We start from the raw sequence: 24,232 nt of genomic DNA on the forward strand, positions 1-24,232 counted from the left end.
AGTAGTGCATTTCTGCTGCATATGCTTTTCTAGCCTCGACTCTTCTGATGAGAACTGGGCCCTCCGATGAACCTTTGTTTTGCCTTTGATTGTATGGTCCATGCAAAAGGGACGGCTTCTCTTATAGGTGCTCATGTTTTATTTTTTTGTCAGAAGGTGCTCATGTTTGAGAAGCGAACGAACGATTTCATTTATCAAACTGACATAGAAAGTTATTTGTCTCATAAAGTAATTATTTTTCCTTGTTCGAATTGTTGATAAAACATTAATTTCTCTTAACAGCATGAGTCCACTTGTTTAATCAATTAATAAAATGTTGCTTTTATGTGAGTATATCTCTCATAATTTAATTTGGAAAATACCTTCATAGCAAATAACTTAATGTGTACATGAAACATCAGATTTATTATTGCCTGATATGATATGGGAAAAAAAATGTTTGCTGTAAATGGATTTTTTCGCAACGCCGTCATCAAAGTGAATGCGCTGCTATTAATTTGAACAAAAGGCGTTCTAAGCTCGACTCGCAAGCAAAGGTAACGGCTCATACATTTTCAATTAACAAAGCATTTTGACCTTCAATGTTTGCAAGCTTGTTATAAAGTTTATAGTTGTCTCATTTTAGCCCTTACCCTTTTTCGGGACAATTAGAAGTCAATCTCTCTCCTTTTCTTTTAACAGAGATGCCCAAATTAAATTAAAAAAAAAAAAAAGGAGTCTGAAACTGACGAAATATCCTACAAAATATCAAAAACTCAGCGGGCGCAAGCAAAAGCCAGGGTAAATGGCCCAAATATGAAATGATTTGGAGAATCGAATCCGTGCCATGTGCTAAATCCACACAAAATACCTCTATTCCTCCTCTATTCCTTAACCATTGAACCGATATCGAGATGAAAATCTCTCTTCTTCATTTCTAAACTTTTAAGACCAAGCTTTCATTTATTTCATTTCCTTTAGTGGTCCAATGCAAGTCCCCACTGCATCCTCATTTTATGATTTCTTTTTTCTTCTTCTTCTATGGACAGTTTATCGTTGATTTATGATCTATAGTCTTTTTTTATTTTATTTTTTTAATTAGGAAGTCACGTGGTAGGGCCCCAATTTTGCGGTTGTAAGTTTGGTCCATGGGGGTGGGTGTAAGATTTCGTTCTGACATTAACTGTTGACATGAAATGTACGACTTATCAGATGATACCAAGAAACATTTATCATGGCTTTGTCCATTACAGAGCGACAGGAAGCCCAAGTGCCCAACCCCACTGCAAAAAGTCTTCTTTCATTTATGATTCTTTTCCCAGAATTCAACTTTTGGAAGGAGGACCACGATAAAAAAAATCTGCTCAATTTCGTCCCCATTATCTTATAATTATTATTTTTAATATAATGCGTTTCTTTAATAGATATAAAATGGCGTAAGGACATCTCAAGTGCCAATATTTGTATAGGCACTTAACTTGATGTCAATATTTTTTTTGGGATCACTTAAGTGCCAAATCGGAGAAAAAACGATCACTTTCGTGCCAACGGCAAGGAATTTCGGCGACCTCACGGGAGTTGGCACTTAAATAATTATTTTTCAAAAAAAATGACACTTAAGTGATCTAAAAAATGATTACTTTTAGTGCCAAATTGGAGAAAAAACGATCACTTTAATGCTGACGGCAAGAAATTCCGACGACCTCATCGGAGTAGGCATTTAAATAATCATTTTTCAAAAATATTGGCATTTAAGTGATAAAAAAAAATATTGGCATTAAAGCGAGCGCTGTACATAAATATTGATATTTGAGGTGTGCTTTTATCAATATGAAACTATAAAAGTTTGTGATTGCAAATGGGAATTCAGGTGAAGCTGAACAAGAATTATTTGTTTATGGAGAAGTCCAGGGAGCGGGTCATGTGGGCGCACCATCATGCACATGGAGTTTATATGAAAGTGCCTTCTTCCTTTTTTACGTCTTCCTTCAAAAGAGAAAGTCAAAGTTCTTCGTGCTCCAAGATCGAGACCATTGATAAGCTATCAAGACTTTGGATTTGAATGGAAATATTTCGGACAAAAAAAACCAATAGATACGATATTAAGATTAAATTTGTGGAGTACTTTTCATGAATTAACAAATCTTTTTCATACCAATTATACCATAAGTATCTGACAAGTTTCTAAGAGAGCAAAATAATAATGGCGTACTCGATCAGCGGCTACAATCAAGAGCACACCAAAATGCAGGGACCAAAATCTTGGTTTTCGTCCTCGAGTTTTTCTTAATTTTGATTAATTAGGAATTAGATACATAGTGAATAAGATGATAAATAACACAATTACCTACACAACTTGTGAAACCTTACCAAATACTCCAATGAACATTTGATAACTTACGATAGAAGCATGAGGTGGGGGACTTATCAAGGAGTGATGAGAAGAGGAATCATCTTATCACCCACATAAAATATTTCCTAATTTCCCAAAATTTTGTATAAAAAAAAATCCATGTGTATCAAAAGACTACAAGTACATCAAGTACAAAGAAAACAAAAAATAATTTATTAATCGCACATATTCATTTTGATTTTTTATTTCTTTTGTTTTTGCTTGGACACGTGTCCACTGGACAAATTTATTCTGATATTAATCATCATTAATTTGTGTAAGGTGTCACATGGGAGGACCCCAGTCGGTTGGCAGTTTAGCACATGTGGTAGGCCTAAGATTGTTTGGTTAACTATTGCACAATAGACATAATTAACCTCGCAACACATTATTCTCGGAAGCTAATTAAATGTTGATACCGTGACAGAGAGACAAAAAATTGAGATTCCACCAAGAAGATGTGATAGTTAGGTTACAAGTCTAATTAAGTTCTAAACATGATTGCAATAAGCTCCCAAACCTTTTTCAAGACAAGGCAGTCGATTCCCCATTTCGTTAGCCCACTAATCCGTATATATTAGTTGTCTTGATCGTCCAATTATATATCAAGTCAACTACTACCGTTTCTTTTAAAATATATACTTGATTAGCGCACGATCGGAAGATTTCAAGACAAAAATCGGTTTGTCATAATATGTGTTATATCAAAATAATATCCATGAACTAAGTCTCGAATATTTGGATCTCGATGAGCTTGATCTGTATACGAAAATTTAGGACCATAAATATCTCCAAATGAAATAGTCCAAATCCCATATCGGGACAATATTGGGTAGAATATCCTATCTTCTACGGTGGTTTTTATGCTCAGGGAGAGAACTTATAGAATGTCTCTATGATCATCACAATTTATATTTTTAGGGATTCCGACATTGATTTTCATGTTATCCGTAAATGAACCATGAAAAGATAACAAAAAAAACATAGGTTACGATGAAATTCGATCCACTTTCAATGACTAAACTCGAAAACTACAGTCGTCTTTTTCAAAACTCGATTCCTTTTCGATCCTCCATGAAATTCGAGTTTTATACTTTCGATTAGCATCGTAATCAAGCCATACGAGCTACGATGCACAAAATTTAAGACATCTTTCGAACATACTAAAGTTTGTAAGGAAAAAATCGGTTAAGATTGTGGGGATTTCAACACTAACCACTCTCAAATGGTTTGGTTGGCACAAGTATAGCGCTGGGTAATTTGTCATTATTAGCTCTTTTCAACTCACTTAACGGTCAAAACAAGTTGCTTTTAAAAAAAAACGAACAAGCAGTTTTTTTAGTTGAAAATGAAAGCAGAATTTTCAAGACGGAAAGCCCTAGATAGCGTATCACGTGGGATCATAAGACCGAACCCCCCACGTGGTCTGGTCCGAGATGTTGAATTCGTACGGCTCCCAAAAAAAAAAAAAGTCGAAATGAAGACTTCTCCTCTCTCTCTTCCATTGTGATTTGTCAAATCTGCACCGTTTTGATAAGCTAGCTATCAACCATGTGTTGGGGGGTTTTTTTTTCAAAATAATTTTTTTAAAAAAAATATTTACAAAATTATTTTTTAAAAATAAATATTTACGGATTTGGGCCTCGCTCGGCGGGCCCACTGCCGAGCAAGGCCACCGGAACCATTTTTTTTTGTAAATTTCGTATTTTTTTTTTAATTATTGATACTTAGAATGTTTATTTTATTTATAATTTTTTTCTTGTGAAGCTTATATTTATAACATTATTAGCAATAATTAATGTAAATACTTATAGATAGGAAATCGCAACAAAAGAGTTAAAAACCGCATGGAAAGATTAAAAGCTGCAGACAAAGAGTAGAAACGAGTAAAGAAAGGGCAAAATTTTGGAAGAGCATATCTTATTGCTCGGACGCTCGTTTGAGACGACTTTTTTTTTTTTCACGTAATTTTTTGAGACAAATCCATTGGCCAACAAAAATAGCAGCAAAAGAACGTAAATATTTCCGTTTGCCAATGGATTTGTCTCGAAAAATTACGTGAAATAAAAAAAAAATCATCTCAAACAGACGCCCGAGCGATGAGATATGATCTTCCAAAGTTTTGTCTTTTCTTTACTCTTTTCCACTCTTTTGCTTTGGTTTTTAATCTTTCCATGCGGTTTTTAACTCTTTTTCTGCGGTTTCCCATTTATTTATTATTGCGGTTTCCAACATATTCTTGCGACTATATTACATTATATCACAACATTATTTATTAATTATAGATCTTAATAAATATTTACATTAATTATTGCTAATAATGTTATAAATTTTATAAGCTTCACGAGAAAAAAATTATAAATAAAATAAATATTCTAAGTATCAATAATTAAAAAAATACGAAATTTACAAAAAAAAAAAAAAAAAACAAGGGCCCAGTTTCTGCCTTGCTCGGCGGTGGGCCTACTGAGCAAGAGCTGCTCGGCGGTTGGACTGTCGAGCAAGGGATTGGGGTGGGCCCAGCCCCTTGCTCGGCGGTTGGGTTGCCAAGCGGCTCTCGCTCGGCAACCCAATCGCATAGCGAGATCCAAATCCGTAAATATTTATTTTTAAAAAATATTTTTGTAAATATTTTATTTTTAAAAAATTATTTTGGAAAAAAACCCTGTGTTGGGTCGGGAGGTGGTTTCACACTCGATCTCCTCTCTTTTTAACTTTTTGGAATTTGTAAAATTTCCACATCGACGGTTTATGTTTCTTTTTTGATGTTTCGTTTATTTCGTAAAAAATAAATAATTTGAAAATTATTTTTTTTAAAATTAATTACTTGTACTGCTTATGAAAATGAAGAATCGGTCGCGAAAATATTTAGACATAAATTGTTATTAGTATTAAAACTTTTCCATTGACTATCATTCTTAGGAATCATTTATTTCCTAAAAGAAACGAAGACTAAATCATGTCGAGATTTTCTAAGGTCATGTAAGTACGGACGTGGCTCCATAAATTTGTGAATATAAACAATAATAAGGAAGACTTTTGATGTTTGTTTTATTCATATGAAGACGCTTGTGATCGGTTCCCGAACCGGAGTTACCCGGAACTTGAACAAGCGGTCTAGAGGAAACGATTGTACATGCTTGAAATATATATTCGCATTTTAAATGTGTAGAAGTACCATAATAATTAAGAGTTTAAATGGCTTCGTTAAAAATTTTTAAGAAATAAAATTTAAATTTAAATTAAAAAAAACAATCGATCGGGCTCGGGTGGACGGTTCCACTTTTGGAACCGGGAACCAAATCGACAATTACCGATTTCAATTTTATGGAACCAAAAATCGCTTCGATGGGATCAAACCGAGCGCTTCCCGATCCGATCGATTCTTTTTGCTCACGTCATAAGATTCTTGCATTGGGCATGATGCACTTGCTACCTTAGATTTTTTTTTTTTTTTGGTCAGTTGCTTACCTTAGTCCATTCTTTTCCAAAGGGGTAACATTTGAAAGCTCAGTAATAATCGTGTACATATATGTGTGCATATGTGTTGCTCCTTTCTCACTCTTTCTCCCATCCTCATAGTGTCCTTATGCAAGCCCCGGGTCACACCGACAAAGGTCATAGAGGAGGGGCTAGGTGATCGCGACCACCCGACCACCGTAGCGTCGCGGCTCTTGGGTGATGCCAGATCTAAAATCACTTAACCTTGCAAGATCTAATATCCGCTCTTTCCTCATTGATGAAAGGGATTTCTAGAGTCGATACTCGCAAGAATTGAGGTTGTGAAAACCACTCATGGAAGAAGAAGAAGAAGCAGCAAAGTTTAATTCCAGCTACATGTCAAAACTGTCACTGCAATGACAAACTACTCATTTTGGGACTAGAATGACCAACCCACCAAAGTAGATTGTTCACATCTTAGTTTCTCTCTAGGGCTCAATTGTCTTGCAAAAAAAAAAAAAAAAAAACTTTGAAGAACATTCTCTAACAAATGATATAGTTGTGCCTACATAGTTTCATGGACGAGAAAAACATTTTTCACTTATGCTATCGGTGTCGCCTTCTTGTGTAGAGATCAGATGTATAAAGTCCACTTTGAAACGTCTGTACAGTATCAAACTAATCAGTATGTACTCATTTAGGGACTAAAATGAAGAACACGCCAAAGTCCAGGGACCAAAATCTTAATTTTGCATCCTTGAGTTTTTCTTAATTCTTGATTAATTAGGGATTAAAAATATAGTGAATTACCTGGCAAATAACACAATTTACCCAGAAGCTCCTACACAAATTGTGAAACCTTACCAATTAACTTGAACATTCTAATGAACTTTCGTTAACTTAATTTTGATTAATTAGACATTCATTTTTATCATTTCTTAATATATTTTTTGCTTGGACACGTGTCCACCAGAAAATTTATGCTGATATTTAATTACGTCAATTTGTGCAAGGTGTCACATGCGAGGACCCCAGTCGGTTGGCAGTTTAGCACATGTGGTAGGCCTAAGATTGTTTGGTTAACTATTGCACAATAGACATAATTAATGTCGCAATACATTATTCTCCGAAGCTAATTAAATGTTGATACCGTGACAGAGAGACAAGAAATTGAGATTCCACCAAGAAGATGTGATAGTTCGGTTACAAGTTTAATTAAGTTATAAACATGATTGCAATCAGCTCCCAAACCATTTTTGAGTCAAGGCAGTCGATTCCCAATTTTGTTGGCCCACTAATCCATAAATATTAGTTGTCTCGATCGTCCTATTATATATCAAGTCAACTAGTACCGTGTTTTTTAAAATATATACTTGATTAGTGCACAATCAGAAGATTTCAAGACAAAAATCGATTTGTCATAATATGTGTTATATCAAAATAATTTCCATGAATTGAGTCTCGACTATTTGGATCTCGATGAGCTTAATCTGTTTACGAAAATCTTAGGACCATGAATATCTCCAAATGAAATAGTCCAAATCCCGTATCAGGACAATATCGGGTAGAATACCCTATCTTCTACGGTGGTTTTTATGCTCAGGGAGAAAATTTATAGGGTATCTCTAAGATCATCACAATTTATATTTTTAGGGATTCCGACATTGATTTTCGTGTTATTCGTAAATGAACCATGAAAAGATAACAAAAAAAACATAGGTAATTATCTATAATTTCAAAATGTCTAAATTAACAAGATATATAAGATTATATTCAATGCACGTTAAAAGGCCGACCTACGATTGATTAAAAAAGAAACTTCGATCCACTTTCAATGACTAAACTCGAAAACTACGGTTGTCTTTGTCAAAACTCGATTCCTCCTCAATCCTCCATGAAATTCGAGTTTTATACTTTCGATTAGAATCGTAACCAAACCATACAAGTTACGATGCACAAAATTTAAGATATCTTTCGAGCATGCATACTAAAATTTGTAAGGGAAAAATCCATTAAGATTGTGGGGATTTCAATACTACTAACCACTCTCAAATGGTTTGGTTGGTACAAGAATAGCGCTGGCTAATTTGGCATGATTAGCTCTTTGCAACTCACTTAACGTTCAAAACAAGTTGCTTTGAAAAATCGAAAAAACAGTTTCTTCAGTTGAAAATGAAAGCAGAATTTTCAAGATGGAAAGCCCCAGATAGCGTATCACGTGGGATCAAAAGACCAACCCCAACCCCCCACGTGCTCTGGCCCGAGATGTTGAATCCGTACGGCTCCAAAAAACAAAAAAAAAAAGGTCAAAGAGAAGACTTCTCCTCACTTTCTTCGAATGTGGCTTGTCAAATCTGCACTGTTTTGATAAGCTATCAACCATGTGTTGGGCCGGGAGGTGGTTTCACACTCTCCTCTCATACGTCAACAAATCTTCTTCATACCGATTATGCTATCGGTGTCGCCTCCTTGTGTAGAGATCAGATGTATAAAGTGTGCTTTAGCAAAGTAATTAGTATGTACTCATTTAGGGACTAAAATGAAGAACACGCCAAAGTCCAGGGACCAAAATCTTAATTTTGCGTCCTCGAGTGTCTCTATATTTTGATTAATTAGGGATGAGAAACATAGTCAAATTAGCTGGCAAATGACACAATTACCCAGAAGCTCCTACACAACTTTTGAAACCTCACCAATTAACTTGAACAGTCGAACGAGACTTTGTTAACTTATTAGAGAAGCATGAGAACATCAGGTGGGGGACTTATCAAGGAGAGATGAGAAGAGGAATCATCTTTATCACCCACATAAAATATTTCCTAATTTCCTAAAATCTACACACAAAAAAGAAAAAATCCATGTGCATCTAAAAGGGCTTAAGTATAATATAAATGTCAAAATTTGTGTCCGATACTCACTTTAGTATCAAGACTTTAAAAAAAAAATCACTTAAGTACCATTTTTTTTAAAATAAATGATCACTTTGGTGTCAAAACTTTTAAAACGATCACTTAAGTACCAAATTTTTTTAAAAAAGATCACTTAAGTGTCAACTCCGATGAGCCACGTTAGCTCAAATATTAATAAAAAAAAATAAACCACTTCGAATTTCTAGCAAGCCATGTCAGCTCAATTCGGAGTTGGCTATGAAATGAGTGTTTCAAAATATTTGACACTTAAGTTATCGTTTTAAAGGTTTTGACATTAAAGTGAGTGTCATACACAAGTTTTAGCACTTGTAATGTATTTTAGCCCATAAAAAAGACTACAAGTACATCAAGTACAAATGTAAAAAATTTACTTATTCACACGTATTCACGTTGATCTATAACTTTTCTCCCCAACTATTTTCTCAGAAAGATAAAATTACAAGTTCCAAGATCCCTCCAATAAATATTCTTTATACCTGCTCTGACTGTTTTCTTTCTCTTTTCATTTTTATTATTTTTTTTAATTTTTTTTTATGGGACACGTATCCACTAGACAATATATGCTGATATTTAATTATCATCAATGTGCGTAAGGTGTCACATGGGAGAACCCCAGTCGGTTGGCAGGTTTGGCACATGTGGTAGGCCTAAGATTGTCGGGTTAACTATTACAATAATACACATCATTAATCTCACGGTACATTATTCTCAGAAGCTAATTGAATATTGATACCGCGACAGGGACACGAAAACGGAGATTCCACCAAGAAAATGTGATATTTAGGTTACAAGTTTAAAGACACTTTACAAGAAACATAATTCAGTTCCAAACATGATTGCAATAAAGCTCCTAGACCTTTTCAATCCAGCGAGTCGGTTCCCAATCTCGCTAACCCGTTAATCCATAACAATAGCTGTCTCATGCGTGTGTGTCTATATACGATATCTTTTAAGTAAGATAATATGTGTGTCAACATTTGATCAGCTATTGATCGAGCACGATTAGAAGATTTCAAGCCAAAAATCGGGTTTGTTATAATGTGAGATGTATCAACATAATATCCATGAGTTGAGTCTCGAATATTTGGGTCTCGATGAGCTTGATTTGCATATGAAAATTTTTCGAAACATGAATTTTTCCGAATCAAATCAATAGTCCAAATCCCGTATCGGGACAATATCGGGTAGAACATCCATTGTCTATGCATTAAGTTTCTACATTCACCGAAAGAACTATCTAATATCTCTGTGATCATCACAATATATTTGAGGGATTTTCAACATTGATTTTCATATTATCGAAGAACCGAACCATGAAAAGATAACAAAAAAAAAAAAACCATAATCAACATCCGTAATTTCCAAATTCTCTAGATTAATAAGACCTACAAGATTACATTCAATACACAATTAAAGGCTAACCGATGACTGATTTAAGGAGAAATTTCGATTGGCTTTCAATGACTAAAATTTGAAATTCACGGTTTTCTTTTTGTCAAAACTCAATTGTTTCTCCGTTATACATGAAATTCAAGTTATATACTTTCGATTAGCTTTGTAATCAAGTCATACAAGTAACGATAAACAAAACCCATACGAGACTTGAGAGAACACTTTTATCTTTTAAACAAAAATCTATGATTTCTTTTGATCATCGATCATACATAAGTTTTTAAGGAAAATCCGTTAAACTTGCGGGGTTTCAATGTTAGATTTTTTTTATATGGGCTAAATTAATTAAAATTAATATTTACCATTTAACGGGGTTTGTCTATTAAGGTATGATACAACGATTCTTAATTAGTTTTAATATGGGTTGGACGGTGTGGCCGAGTTGGACCCGACTTGTGATGAGAGAACTTATAAACGTATCGTTCATGAGTTGTTTCTCATTCAGCCGGTGTTCCAACGAGGGAATAAAGTGTTAGGTGGTCTTGGGCCTCTTTCATCCCAAAAACTAGCTAAAAGGATGAGGCTTTTCCTCAAACTTATAAATCGATTATCAGCCCCTTCCACAACCAATCAAAGATAAACTCAACAATCTCTTCCTCACACATCGGGCCCTAGGTTAGAGCCGCAATAACTTGTATCTCGAGTGTGTATCTGTTGGGTCCAGACTTGTTGGTAACCTATACTACGATACAAGTGTTAGGTGGTCTAAGGCATCTTTCATCCCAAAAGCTAGCTGAAAGGATGAGACTTTCATTCACACTTATAAATCGACCGCCAGCACCTTCTACAACCGATGTAAGATAACCCCAACAAAAAGAAGAAGTGCCCAAGTTTCGAATCGTCATCATTCCGCATCAAGTTCCATCGATTCCAAACTAGGCGTGCCAATCCTCTGATCTCGTATGTTAAAGCGTTTCTAATTGTGATTATAATGTTCTTGGGATGTGCGCCTCGCATTGGACACTGGCCCACTCTCAAATGCTTTGATTGGTACAAGCATAGCGCGTTGGCTAATTTGGCATTATTAGCCCCTGTCAATTCACTTAACGTTCAAAACAAGTCGCTTTGAAAAAAAAAACCATTTTTTTTTCAGTTGAACCTGAGCAGAACTTTCCTACAGAAAAATCCAGACAGGGTGAGATCACACAAGACCTAACCACATGTGGGTCTGGTCGGAGAAGTGGAATTCTTTGGTCTCCAACAAAAAGTCAAAATGAAGATTTTTTCTCTCTTTCTTCCAATATGATTGTCAAATTTGCACCGTTTGATAAGCTATCAACGTGTTGGGTTGGGAGGAGGTGTCACACTTGATCTCTTCTCCTTTCCACTTTTTGAAATTTGGAAAAAAAATTCCATATGGAGAGCTTATGTTTCTAGTTTTGTTTTTCGCAAAAAATATACAATTTGAAAATATGTTTCTAAAAATAATTATTCGTGTGTCTAACAAAAAAAGAACGAAAAAAGAGTATTTTTTTCCATGGACAATAATATTTAGGCATAAGTTATTATCGATAATAAAAAAAAATTATTGCTTGATTATTTCGAGCGATATAAGAAGTCATTTTAAAAAATATATATTTTATAAACTACTTATTTTTGCAAATTAAATGGAGCCTAAATTTAGACGAGCTTTTTGAGGTCATGTAATATTTTTGTGAATATAATAATAATAAGGAATACTTTTTATGTGTACTTTATTTTTATTTTTTATGAAGATGCTCGAGAGCGACGGAGAAGTGGGTGTGTTTCTTTCTCTCCAACCTTCGATAAAATCCTTAGAGACGGCAAGGGCATTATGATTATGCTATGTGCTTACGTCATAAAGATTCTTGCATTGGACACGTGGTGGGCTTGCGTTACCCCAATTGATTCTTTGTCAAAGTGAAACACGTTTGAAAGTCAAAGAAACAGTCGACAAAATTATTTCGTCGGGCCAAATTACCTATGCGCTTACGTCACAAAATTATTTAAAGAAAATCCTTAGAGACGGCAAGGGCATTATGGTTGTGCTATGTGCTTACGTCATAAAATTACTTAATGAAAATTGCTCCCGATCACGACCGCAACAGCGACATTGCCCTCCGTGGACGCCAAAATCTGAAATCAATTGACATTGCACGATCTAAAAATCGCCTCTTTCCTCGTTAATAAAAAGAGGTTTCTAGAGTCGTGACCTTGCAAAAATCGAGGTTCGTGAAAATCATAAGTGCCGTCATAATCATCGAATCATCTCACGTCGCATAATTAGTCCAATTCAATTTAAATTTGCATGAGAAATTCACATCTTATTCAAATATTAGCCTCCCTGGAGCTCACGCATCCATACATTGTGAAAACCACTCCAGTTATTCATGTCCTTATAGTCATCGCCAAATTCATTTGTCTGGCTAAATGAAATCCACATTTATTCAAAATCACCTATTTATCCTTTCTTTCTTTCTTTCTTTCTTTATTTTTTTCATTTTATTTTCATTTTCTCTTCTGCTTCTTTTCCCCATAATTGACTCCATTGAAGAAGACTTGCAAATGGAGAAAACTAGAGAGGTATATTCGCTTTCATGCCTCCCATTGAAGACGGCAAACATCTTCTCTACACTTTTCCACGCACCAAATGTCAAAAGAGTGGGTGGACATGTCACGGGAGGGGAAGCATTTGCTCTGCACAAACTCCTCGTGGAAGAAGAAGAAGAAGCAGCAAAGTTTAAATTCCAACTACAGGTCAAAACTGGCGCTGCAAAAGCAAAAATTATTTGACAAACTACTCTTTTTCAGGGACTAAAATGAACAACCCACCAAAGCACGCGGATCAGATCGTAAGATTGTTTGGTTATTATCACTGATTACCCTGAAATTGTGATAATTGGGTTACAAGTTCAAAGACTCTATATAAGATAATAAGAGATATGTTTTAAGTTCTAATCATACTTCCAATCGGCTCATGAACCTCTTCAAGGCCATGCCCTCTCGATGCCCGATTTCGGTTCGCCTGTTAATCCATAAAATTGGCGGGCTCGGTCGTCCAAAATTTTAAGTAAGTTTCTATGAGTCTATTAGCTATTAATCAAGCACAATCACAAGATTTCAAGCCAAATTAAGTCTGTTGTAGTATCTAATATATCAAAATAATCTGTGTGGGTTGAGTTTCAAATATTTGGACATCGACCTATATTCATGCCTTTTTTTTTATATATATATAATTTGTACATAAGTTATGAATATTTGAAAACATGAATATCTCCAAAAGAAATCACTAGTCCGAATCTCATATCAGGACAATACGGGCAGAATATCCATCTTCTACGAATAAGTTTCCACATTCTTATCGAATACTTAAGCGATCATCAAAATATTTGTTAGTTCAGTCGGGGATTTCAACATCAATTTTCATACTATCCAAAAATTTAAACATGAAATAAAGTCAGAAAACAATCGAAACAAAAAAAAAAAAAAATCATCCGTCAATCCCAAGTTCACCATGGTAACAACATCTGGGATATTATTTTCAAAGATCCACTGAGAATGTTTTCCATGAATTGAAAGAAAAAAAACAAACTTAGATTGAGGGAAAACAGTTTCACCGTATGGCAAGAAGAAATCTATTATCTCTTAACCACCAAAGAAATAAAAATAAATTATTCTTCTTGAAAAATATTTTCTTTTTATTATGAAGCCTTTAGTGAAACAAACGCATCCTAAATGAAATATTCTAGATCGACCTATACATGATTATATCGGTGAACCTACATTTAACTGAAAAAAAAAGAAAACGATCCCCTTCAATAGTCAAATTTGAAAGTTAGGTTATCGTTTTTCAAAATTTGGGTTTTCCCCTCGATTCCGCGTAAAATATTCGAGTTTTATAAAGTCAAACAATGGCCATATGACATTGGAGATGAGACTTTTATCTTTTAAACGAATAAAAAAATGCAAGATTTCTTTCGAGTTAATTAAGAGCTTGCGAGGAAATTGGTGAAATGTACAGCGCTGGCTAAGTTAGGATGACCAGTAGCTATTTTCAATTCACCTTAACGTTCAAGACAAGTTGCTAGAAAAAAAAAACATTATTCAAAGGGGAAAATGAGCAGATCTCTGCACTGGTAAAAATCCAGATGGCGTATCTGGTGGGGATCATTAGACCAAAAAGTCAAAATGAAGACTTTTTACTCCTTGTTCGAAAGTGATTGCCAAAGCTGCACTGTTTGATAAGCTATCAGCCATGCTTGGGGTTCGCAGGTTTCACGGTCGATCTCTTCTCTTTCTCCCAAGTTTCTGAGATTCGTTAAAAGGAAATTCCAGATCCGACAGCATGTGTCTCTTCCTTAAATCACGCTGAGCTTTCGGAGGTCATGCACTACGCACGCCTCTCCAGAAATTTTTGGGAGTACAGCAAATTATGAGGAAGACTTTATGTTTATTCTATATTTATAAAGACGCTCGAGAGCGAGGGAGAGGGTAGTAGGTGCGTCTCTCTCCTACCTTCTAGAAAATCTTTGGAGCCGGGACAGGGCATAAGCTCTGTTCTTCCCTGGTAAAGATTCTTTGCATTCGGGGCATGATGCGCTTGCCTCCCCTGATTGATTCTTCTTCAAAGTGAAGATGTTCGAAAGCTAGAGAAACAATCGGCAAAAATTATACTGTTGGACCAAATTTACCGTCTTTTAAGAGAATTCAACCCAAATATATACAAAAAAAAAAAACAAAAAAGATCGATTTTTTTTTTCTGTTCTTTTTCTCTTCTTTCTGTCCATAATGCATTCATTGAAGAAGACTTGCAAACGAAGGGAACTGGAGAGAGGTAGGACTGAACAGGGGACCAGCGGCCCCTGTCCCAGGAAAGGACACGCGAGGCTTCACGTTCATGGCAACAGGGCGCAGAGAAGAGCATATGCTCTTTGGTTATGCCGCCCGTTCGAAGACGGCAGACGACTTTCAACGGGGTTTCTCAACGTTATTCCACGCACCCAAATACGCTCTTTCGGAAATTTCTCGTGGGAGAAGAAGCAAAGTTTGATTCCAGCTGCACCAGAAAATGACAGGAAGGAAAAAGAGAGAATTTCTTGATTCCATTCACTACAGATTATACAAAAAGATGCCCAAAATAAAAAGTCTCTCTCTTTCGTTTTTCTCTTTTTCTGTTGACTAAGTGGCTTTCTCACTTCCGCACTCTCACGGGGGAAAAGAGAGATGGGGTGGGGAAAGACAAGGGCAAGGCTTCTCCAAACGCCTATTTACCGCTTCCAAAACACCAGACATAAGCCTTCACAAAAGAACAAAGGAACAAAATCTGAACAAAGATGAAAACTCTGCAGTGCTCTCAGCAGTAGCCTCCAGGTGTTCTCCCTCTGTCTCTCAGCTCTGGGATGCGGTCCATCTTGGCCTTGGAGAGTCCCGAGCTCGGGCAGAGAAGAAAAGCAGGGGAAGGAAGTGATCTAGTGATGAATTTACATTGGGGAAAGCCAAAAAAAGTGGCATATTTACAGGATCCTGCCACTACCACCAACCCAGTAGTTTAACTTTTGGATTCGATTCAGGAGAAAGGGGGGGTCTTCTCTTTGTTCAGGTCAGATCAGCCAGTGAGTTTGTCTCGCCTTCATTCAGCATCCATGGATGCCCTGCGCATTTACAGTAGAACAAGCGCTCTTGAGTATAAAGTAGGAGGACAAGAAGATTTTGAAGCTCAGATGGTTAATATCACTAACAAACTACACTGAGAGAAAAAATGCAGCATCTTAGAAAGAATTCTAGATTCCGATCAAACGAACCAGAAGTAAAACTTCAAAACCCAAATCCCCTTTCCCCTCTTCAAGCATCTGATCGACCAAAAAAATCAAAACTTTCTCGCCAAGTTAGAAACACGAGACCCTTTTCCAAACTTCGAAGACTGAAAGAGGAGAAACCGATCCTATCAAAAACTCGTAATCACAATCCAAGGAAGAAAGAATTGAAAATGCCAATAAAAATATCCCCTTTTAAATTCCAGAACAATCAGAAACACCCCCCAAAAAGGTCAGATTTTTATCACCAATTCAGAACCAGAACGAACAGAACCCAAACGGGAAGAAACTCAAGACGATCTCTCCCCAAACTCCACGAGAGAAAAAAAAGAAAACAATTTTGATTCACAGTCACAGATCACCCTCTAGTGATCGAATGAAAACCCACTTGAAAGAGAGCAGGGAGGGAGAAAAGGGGAATGCAATGGAGGATAGAGGACTCACTCAAAGCCTGCTCTGCAGAGAACCGCCTGTGAACGTCCCGGCATATCATCTTCCTGAGCAGATCCTTAACGTCCGCCGACACCCCCCTGAAATGCTTCGTCGGGAATCTCAAATTCCCCCTCACCACCTTCTCGAAGATCTCCTCCACCGAGTCCCCATAGAACGGAGGCACACCGGAAACCATGATGTACAGGATCACCCCGACACTCCACACGTCCACCTTCTCGTTGTACTCCCTCCCCAGCAGCACCTCCGGCGCGACGTAGTACGGGGTCCCCACCACGCCCTCCGCCGTCGCCCTCCCCTCCTCGCCGAGCCAGATCGCCGACCCGAAGTCGGCGAGCTTGAGGTCGTTGCGGGAGTCGAGCAGGACGTTGTCGGGCTTCACGTCGCGGTGCACGACCCGGAGGCGGTGGCAGTGCGCGACGGCGGAGAGGAGCTGTTTGGCGTAATGGCAGGCCTCTGCCTCGGAGAGGGTGCGGTGGGCGACGAGGTCGAAGAGGGTGCGGCGGTCGCAGAGCTCCATGACGATGGAGAGGGAGTCCGGGGAGTCGAAGGCGTCGGCGATGTCGACGATGTGGGGGTGCGGGGAGAGGAGGGACATGATCTTGGGCTCGTTCTCGAGGCAGTCGCGGTCGGCGGGGTCGTCAGATAGGAGGGACTTGTCGATGACCTTGCAGGCAAAGAAGGCGCTCTTGGCGGGGGAGAAGCAGCGGTAGATGGTGCCGAAGCGGCCGCGGCCGAGCTCCTCCAGGAGGTGGTAGCTGTTCGTCAGGGCCTCGCACATCTTAGGTTTCTCTCTCTCTGTTGCGGCTTCTGTGGGGGCAGTTTTTTTTTCTAAGTGTTTACGGTTTGGAGTCTCTGCTTTATAGCGGAGAGAGGCATAAAGGTTGGGGAATATTCCATGGAGAGGAAGGGGGACTTTGACGAGGTTCACCACGTTTTCGGAGATGGACGGCTGCGATTGACCGTATTTTTGGGGACCGACGTTTTTATTATTATTTTATTATTTTTTGTAATTTCCAAGCGTTTTCAGGTTGGATTATTTGAAAAAAGGATGAATAAATAAATGAAAATTTGGAGGTTGAATTTTGAATTTGGGGTTTGAACGACGTGCCGTTCATCGGGACCATAGGAGTATTCCTAATTTGACGTCCAAAAAATTGACCCAAAATTTTCATATGTATTAAACGTGGTCAATTCTTTTGGGTTTGGAGAGTCCATTTTGATGATCACAAAGCACAAAAAAAGTAACTTCAATAGCGAGATTTTGTACATAATTTGATGCGGTATGTCATGACTAGGCCACGATGCAAATAAATTATGACTCTTTTGGGGGATCGAAAAAATTAAAATAAAACCAGTACTCTTTTTTTTAATTTATTTATATGAGGCTCGGACCGCAATCGAACGTGGTACACTTGCTATAGAAAATTCATAAATCAAAAATTAAGTTTAAGTAAGCAGATATTTCCACGGAAAAAGTTTCTAACCTGGCACCCGAATCGTATCCAGGTTTAATGGGTAATTTTTGCTCACGCTAATGGACTTGATGAAGAGGAAATCATGCCTAATTTCTGGGGGCCAACCAAATCAACAGAGAACCTTTTTTAAGGAAGAAAAAAACTTTGCCAAGATCAAACCCCAATTTCGATTTATCTTAAATTTTTTGAAAAATTTTCAAATAAAAACTTGAATCGAATCTTGTTTTAAAGAAAAGCCTAGAGTGGGAGTGCCCTCATTATTTCAAAGAATGGCCTGAGGGTATTTCATCATTTTATATTTTTTCAAATGTTTTCCTTTTTTTTCTTTTTGGTTCCCTTTTTTTTTTCCTTCCTTTTTGCTGGTTGCTAGTCTCAAGCGAAGGCTGGTCATCGGTAAGGGTTGGGCAAGGCAACCTCCGGGAGGTGAGCCCGCTCGAGCACGTCGAGGGCCTTGTCCGAGCGAGGGCCAACCACACCAAGGTGAAGCAAGCCCTCACTAGCCAGGCAAGGGCCTAGGCGAGGTCGCCGGTTGTCGGCAAGCCCTCGCCCTCCTTATTAGAAAAAAAAAAAGGAGCAAAAATGAAAAGAAAAAAGGAAAAAAATTCAGAAAACAAAAAACGACGAAACCATTCTTGGTCAGGCCATTTTTGAAATAATAAAAATACTTCATGTTCTTATTCGAAAATTTTTCTAAATTTTCTTAGGATCGGGCAAAATCTAATTAAAATGGAAGAAAGTAAAATCGCATGGATTATCCAAGACGGTAAACGTAACGCTCTTGTATCTTTCTTCCAATTTCTATTGGAATTAAAAGCTTCATTAGTTTAATGGGTGGGTGGCAAAGGGACAGGTGCTCTTTGTCTCTCCTGTGCTGGGATTTACCCCAGCAAATTCCTAGAATCAGGTCTCCATCCGACCTCAAAAACTCCCATAAAACCATTGCCACTGGGGTCGGAGCATGCTTTGCTCCCTAGGTCCACCATCGGACACCGTACTCATTTCCAATTTCAAGAACAGAAAAAGGTTGTTTGCCTTTCGTGACAAGTTAGAAGCAAAATCCTCTCGCGCACGGCAGCGACGACTCGACCGCGGAGGCGACCAGGGATGGTAATGGCAGAGGGAGGCGAGGGAGAGAGGGCGGAATTATTTGCTGCGGGTTATCTCAGGCCGAATTTAACTTGTAGGACGGCGCCGGATGGAACGCATGGCCATCTAGTAAAAGCTAGTTTGATAGTAACTATGGATGAAGTAAACAGACAAGTTTGTATGTTCATTGAGACTAGAAATTAGTGCTCGCCTCGCGTGGTTCTCTCTTTAGATTTCCCTAACTAAGTTTTTGTAATTAACGCTCATATCATACTTTCATGTCCTTAATGATACTAGAATCTATTGCGATTTCCGTAACATAAGTAATATTATCGTGTGTGTGTGTATATATGGAGACATCATTGTATAGACCGACATTTCGAAACACATCTCTCTTATTATGATAGTAGATTCTATTGCGATTCATGTCCATAGTTCTGTTTTAATATGATATATCAGATTAGATTAGATTTTGTTGTTTGCTATAGTGCTTTGAGCAATTTGAAGTAGGCCGGCAAATGCATCTGAAATTTGATTTTCCCATTTTTCCTCTATTTTTTGTTTTGGTCGAACATTTTTTTTTTAATTTGGCGGGGTAGGGCTGTGTAGATGTTTTTCGTCTGAATTCCAGTTCACAAAAGACTAATTGAGGAATACAGCTGTTACAACTCCTTAAACAGCATCAATACCTCTAATTACAAGCTTCATCATCCCCCTCAAAACTTCCTCAAATCCCATAGTCGTGATTTGAAATGAAAAGAAAAAAAAAAAGATTTCATTGGATCCCAATTGAAATCCACCTATAGAGTCGAATATTATCCACTGCGACTAAATTCAATTCTAAGAATATAGAAGTTGGTAGGAAATAATCTGATTAGATAGAAATAAATTCTCTAAATATTTTGAATATTATGGGAGAATACTGGATTTAAATACAAACATAGATGTATCGTTTCGTAATAGTATATTTAGGATCGACCTATATCGCTATATATGTATATATATGTATCTATACTGTTCTTATCCTATGAGAGAATGCTGGATGTAAGTAAAAATATAGAGTTGGATAAAATCGAAAAATCTAATTAAAAACCTCAATTTGGCCCTCGGATTAGAGAAACGGTAATGTGTTTACACAGTCAAGTTCAGTGTATATTTACGTAAAGCCGTGTAACGGCAAAAATTATATTCTTATTAAGCATGTTACAAAAGTCACATACTTTAAATTCGTGCTTAGAGAAAACCGCGTCGATTCATGTGAAAATGTTGTTATCCCTCTAAGAATTTGAACACGGATTTAGACACGACTTTAAGGTCGCTACGCGTTAGATAGGGAAATTCGGGCTTTCTTCGTGCTTAGAGAAAATTCATATAATCCTAATTTTGAAAGTGCTTCAATGACTCTATCTTCTAAAAAAGGAAGGTTTTTATTAACGCGTAATTGTCAGTGACTCCAAATTATGCATATTTAGGAAAATTTCTAGATTATCCTTCTTCTAAACCGGGGTATAGGATGACATGGAACCTAAATTATTTGCTCATGAAAACACGGTGAAGTAGATAAACATTACCTCTAATGTAGTTATTCCAATCCCCATCTGCCTCTTACACAAAAAAGGTAGCTCTCACCCATTCTCAAACAAGCATACGACCTCGTTTTCTGTTCATTCCTTTTCCTAAATAATATGAACAATTCACAATTTTGTATGGGCAAGTAAATGAACAGATTGACCTAAATTCGACCAATTTCATGTTATTCGAAATTAAAACCTAGCCCACTACGTGTTAGTATTGATGTTAATATGCTACAGACACATTGTAGGTAGACTTAAGAGATCGCCAGAGTTTTATTATCTTTTTTTTTTTTTTTGGGTCGAAAATCGCCAGAGTTGATTAGGTTGAGTTTTGGCTTGATATTATCGGATACGTGACCCGCCGACCGCAGGCAAGGGCTTGCTAGCCCTCGTCCGGATCTAGGTGAGGGTCCCCGATCATTTCCCACCACCATTGGCCCTGGTGCTGGGCGGCGGCAGCAAGAATTTAAGCACGAATCGATTCGTGATTTACCCAAAAAAAAAAAAAGATTTCATGGATCCCAATAATCAGAAAATCGGTTAGGAATCCACCTATAGAACCAAATATTATCCATCACTACTGTATTTCATTCTAAGAATATAGAATCGGTACGAAATAATTTGATTAGATAGAAATAAATCCTCCGAATATCGTAAATGATATGAGAGAATACTGGGTTTAACTTAAATTATTTAAGTACAGACATAGAATTGGATAAAATCGAAAAATCTAATTAAAAAACATCAATTTGGCTCTCGGATTAGGGAGGACAATTTGTTTTCACAGTCAATTTCAGTGTATATTTCTGTAAAGTCGGGTAACAGGGAAAAAAAATTATATTCTTGTTAAGCATGTAACAAAAACTACGTACTTTAAATTCGTGCCAATGCATGTCACTTTTAGATTTATCAATATCGGCTTATCTACTCATGTTAAAACCGCATTGACTCGTGCAGAAATGTTGTCATTCGAACATCATTTTAAGGTCCTAGCTATGCAAAGCGTCCAATAGGGAAATGCAGGTTTTCTCCGTGCTTAGAGAAAATGTATATGATTCTAACTTCAAAAGCGCGTCAATGACTATCATCTAAATAAGGAAGATTTCTATTTCCAAGTAATTGTCGGTGATTCAAATTAAGCATATTTAGGAAACTTTCTAGATTATCTTCCTTCTAAATCGATGCATTGGATGACGCGGAACCTAAATTATTTGATCATGAAAACACGAGGAAGCAGATAAACATTGACTTTAATGTAGTTATCCCAATCCCTATGTGCCTCGTTTTCTTTTCATTTCTTCTCCGAAACAATACGAACAAATTCGCAATTTTGCATAGGTAAGTAAATAAACCGATCGACCGAAATCCAACCAATTATATGTTATTCGAAATTAAAACCTAGCCGACTACGTGTTAGTATTCATTTTAATATGCTATAGACACACTGTACGTAGATTTAAAAGATCACCAAATTGTTGATTAGATTGAGTTTTGGATTAGTATTATCGAATACATGACGTGCATATATTCCAAACGCATGCGATCCTATCTCTTCGGTTGCGAACCCTAATCGCTAGGACAATGTAGCTTACAAAAACGGAATCTCTAGATAGATCTAACTTGAGTTGGGTTAATCATAAGTTGATTGAATTTAAATGTTTAGAATGGGCCATGCCTCCGCGATTTGGTTGTTTACTGTTAAACACGTCGATAATGTTGTACTTGACAAGATAATGACGATGTCCCTTCACTTAATCATGATGTTGATTCAACCATGCTTTTAGCCAAAGAAATGGAAGAATAAAAAGGAAAACTTTCCCTTTCATGGGGATGATATAATCATATAAGCCAAGGCCAAATTGGAGTTAACTTAAGTGGGGCACTCCAAAAAGGCGTGTCAGCCTCTCCCCCCGAAGCAAGTGTACACTGGTTTTCCACAAACCTGGAATCTCTCTTTATCTTTTTTCTATTCCTCCACATGGTTAACTGTCCTTCATCTAAAATTTATTGGAAAAATATAAGTTAAGATTACATGAGCGTAATTAGTTTTTTCTCTGCATAATCAAAATGTCCAACCCAAAAATCTAATTCAATAGATGGGTACTCCCTCTTCAATGACAAACAAGCACCGCACATGCGACAAAAGCCAAAATATTCTTGACGAGAATGATGAGAATGGCTTCTATGTTATGTTGCCCACCAGCCACGTCCACCTAAAGTTTGAAGATAAATGATCCGGTTATCCTACTTAATAAAATGGCTGGCCATTGGTTGGGATTAAGAATATTAAATCGCGGGTTTAATAGGTTGAGACAGGAGGTGTCGCAAGGCTTACAACTAACCTCGTCTAGTGATTGATGTGTAATGGCAAAATATTCTTTTCCTTCTTTTCTTCTCACCCTTCTGCCTTTTGTACATGTTGGGCAAACTATTCTTTTTTCCTTTAGTTTTTCTTACATTTTTCCCTAGATCAAATTTCTAAAAGAATGAAAAATTTGTCGGGCGTGGAATCCGGTAAAGCTCTGTAGGCAAAGCTTTTTCGATTGCAACTTCAAACAAAAGTTGAGGTGGTCCTTAAAAGTATGCCGGACATTGGAAGGTACAGAAGAAGGACGAATGATGTGGGGGACACACAATCACCGACTATGAAAAGGACGATAAAAAAAACAAGTTAATTAGCGTCATTAATTTTTCTGGGGTCAAAATTACAGTCACTAATTTCAAGATGCAATAACAATTAAGGTAAAGCAGGCCCAAGAACAACGAATCAGTACAAGCGAAAAAATTTCGAACAAAAGGACCGAAACTCTTTGGAACCGCTGTGATTACCCCAAAAATAAATTGTAAATGAAGATGATGGTCATTAAATACATTTTAATAGATCAAAAGTTTCATCAACGAGGACAATTCTAAGTGAAGATAATGGTTCTAAACCAATTTATTTGGTAGAGAACACAATGTTTAATGGTCTTCACTCTTCATAGAAAGAACTGTAGTTTTGAGCTAAATACGGTACAATTTAATTAGCTTTTCAGTTATGTCAACTGAACGGCCGCACGATGGAGGTATATACTATACGAAGCCACCTTGGAGCGTCCGCATGCATGCACGAGAGAGAGAGAGAGCTCTACGCCATCTTGCATCTTCTCATATAATTATCAAAAAAAAAAAAAAGATTTACCAATTTTGATATGATTTCTTGAAGTTTTGATCAAATATTAATGTTAAGTTCAAAAGACAATCGCCTCGCGATCAATCGCAATCGAAAAATGACTTGAAACACTTAGCAATCGATACACGTAGCCTGCTTTCTTTTTCATCACAAAGAAAATGACAGAAGTTAAGAGATTTGTCTCTTGTGGGGATAGACAGATTCCAAGACTGGGGAAACAATAATTGAGTTTTTATTTATTTATTTTTTTTTGCTCAATGTTATTTACAATAATTTTGTGGGGTAGTCCAATTCTCTATAATGGACGGAAAACGATGCGCAATTGTGTCATGGATGACTGGTAATCCATCTTATTAATTAATGTGATTAACCCAAGAGCATGCACAATGGAAGGTATGCGTCATGTCCACTTCCAAGCTTTTGGCAAGGATTGTCTTAGGTTTAATTCTTTTTTTTTAATTTCTAAACATTGATTAGATGCTACTCATCTGCTTTAGTCAATTA

The 24,232-nt window shown here is 37.0% G+C and overlaps 2 protein-coding genes across 2 annotated transcripts in view; one reads left to right on the top strand and one right to left on the bottom strand.

Moving 5' to 3' along the window:
* Positions 1 to 24,232, top strand: part of LOC125315459 (putative disease resistance protein At3g14460) — a 707,586-nt gene that overhangs the window by 203,423 nt on the left and 479,931 nt on the right. The window lies entirely within an intron of this gene.
* Positions 15,225 to 17,253, bottom strand: LOC115734144 (phosphoenolpyruvate carboxylase kinase 2). The gene is made up of 2 exons (XM_030664747.2): positions 16,413 to 17,253; positions 15,225 to 15,806 (listed from the first exon to the last, which is right to left on the bottom strand). The coding sequence occupies exons 1-2, from the start codon at positions 17,197 to 17,199 to the stop codon at positions 15,751 to 15,753; spliced, it is 843 nt and encodes a 280-aa protein (XP_030520607.1). The 5' UTR covers positions 17,200 to 17,253; the 3' UTR covers positions 15,225 to 15,750.

The sequence above is a fragment of the Rhodamnia argentea genome, chromosome 6, assembly GCF_020921035.1.
Source record: "Rhodamnia argentea isolate NSW1041297 chromosome 6, ASM2092103v1, whole genome shotgun sequence".
In the NCBI taxonomy this organism is placed as follows: Eukaryota; Viridiplantae; Streptophyta; class Magnoliopsida; order Myrtales; family Myrtaceae; genus Rhodamnia; species Rhodamnia argentea.

Bases quoted from the DNA above. Each gene is read 5' to 3' on its own strand.
- LOC115734144 (XM_030664747.2), bottom strand. From the start codon at position 17,199: ATGTGCGAGGCCCTGACGAACAGCTACCACCTCCTGGAGGAGCTCGGC. The intron at 15,807-16,412 runs GTGAGTCCTCTA...GTAAATGCGCAG, and splicing joins CTCTGCAGAGCAGGCTTTGA to GGCATCCATGGATGCTGAAT.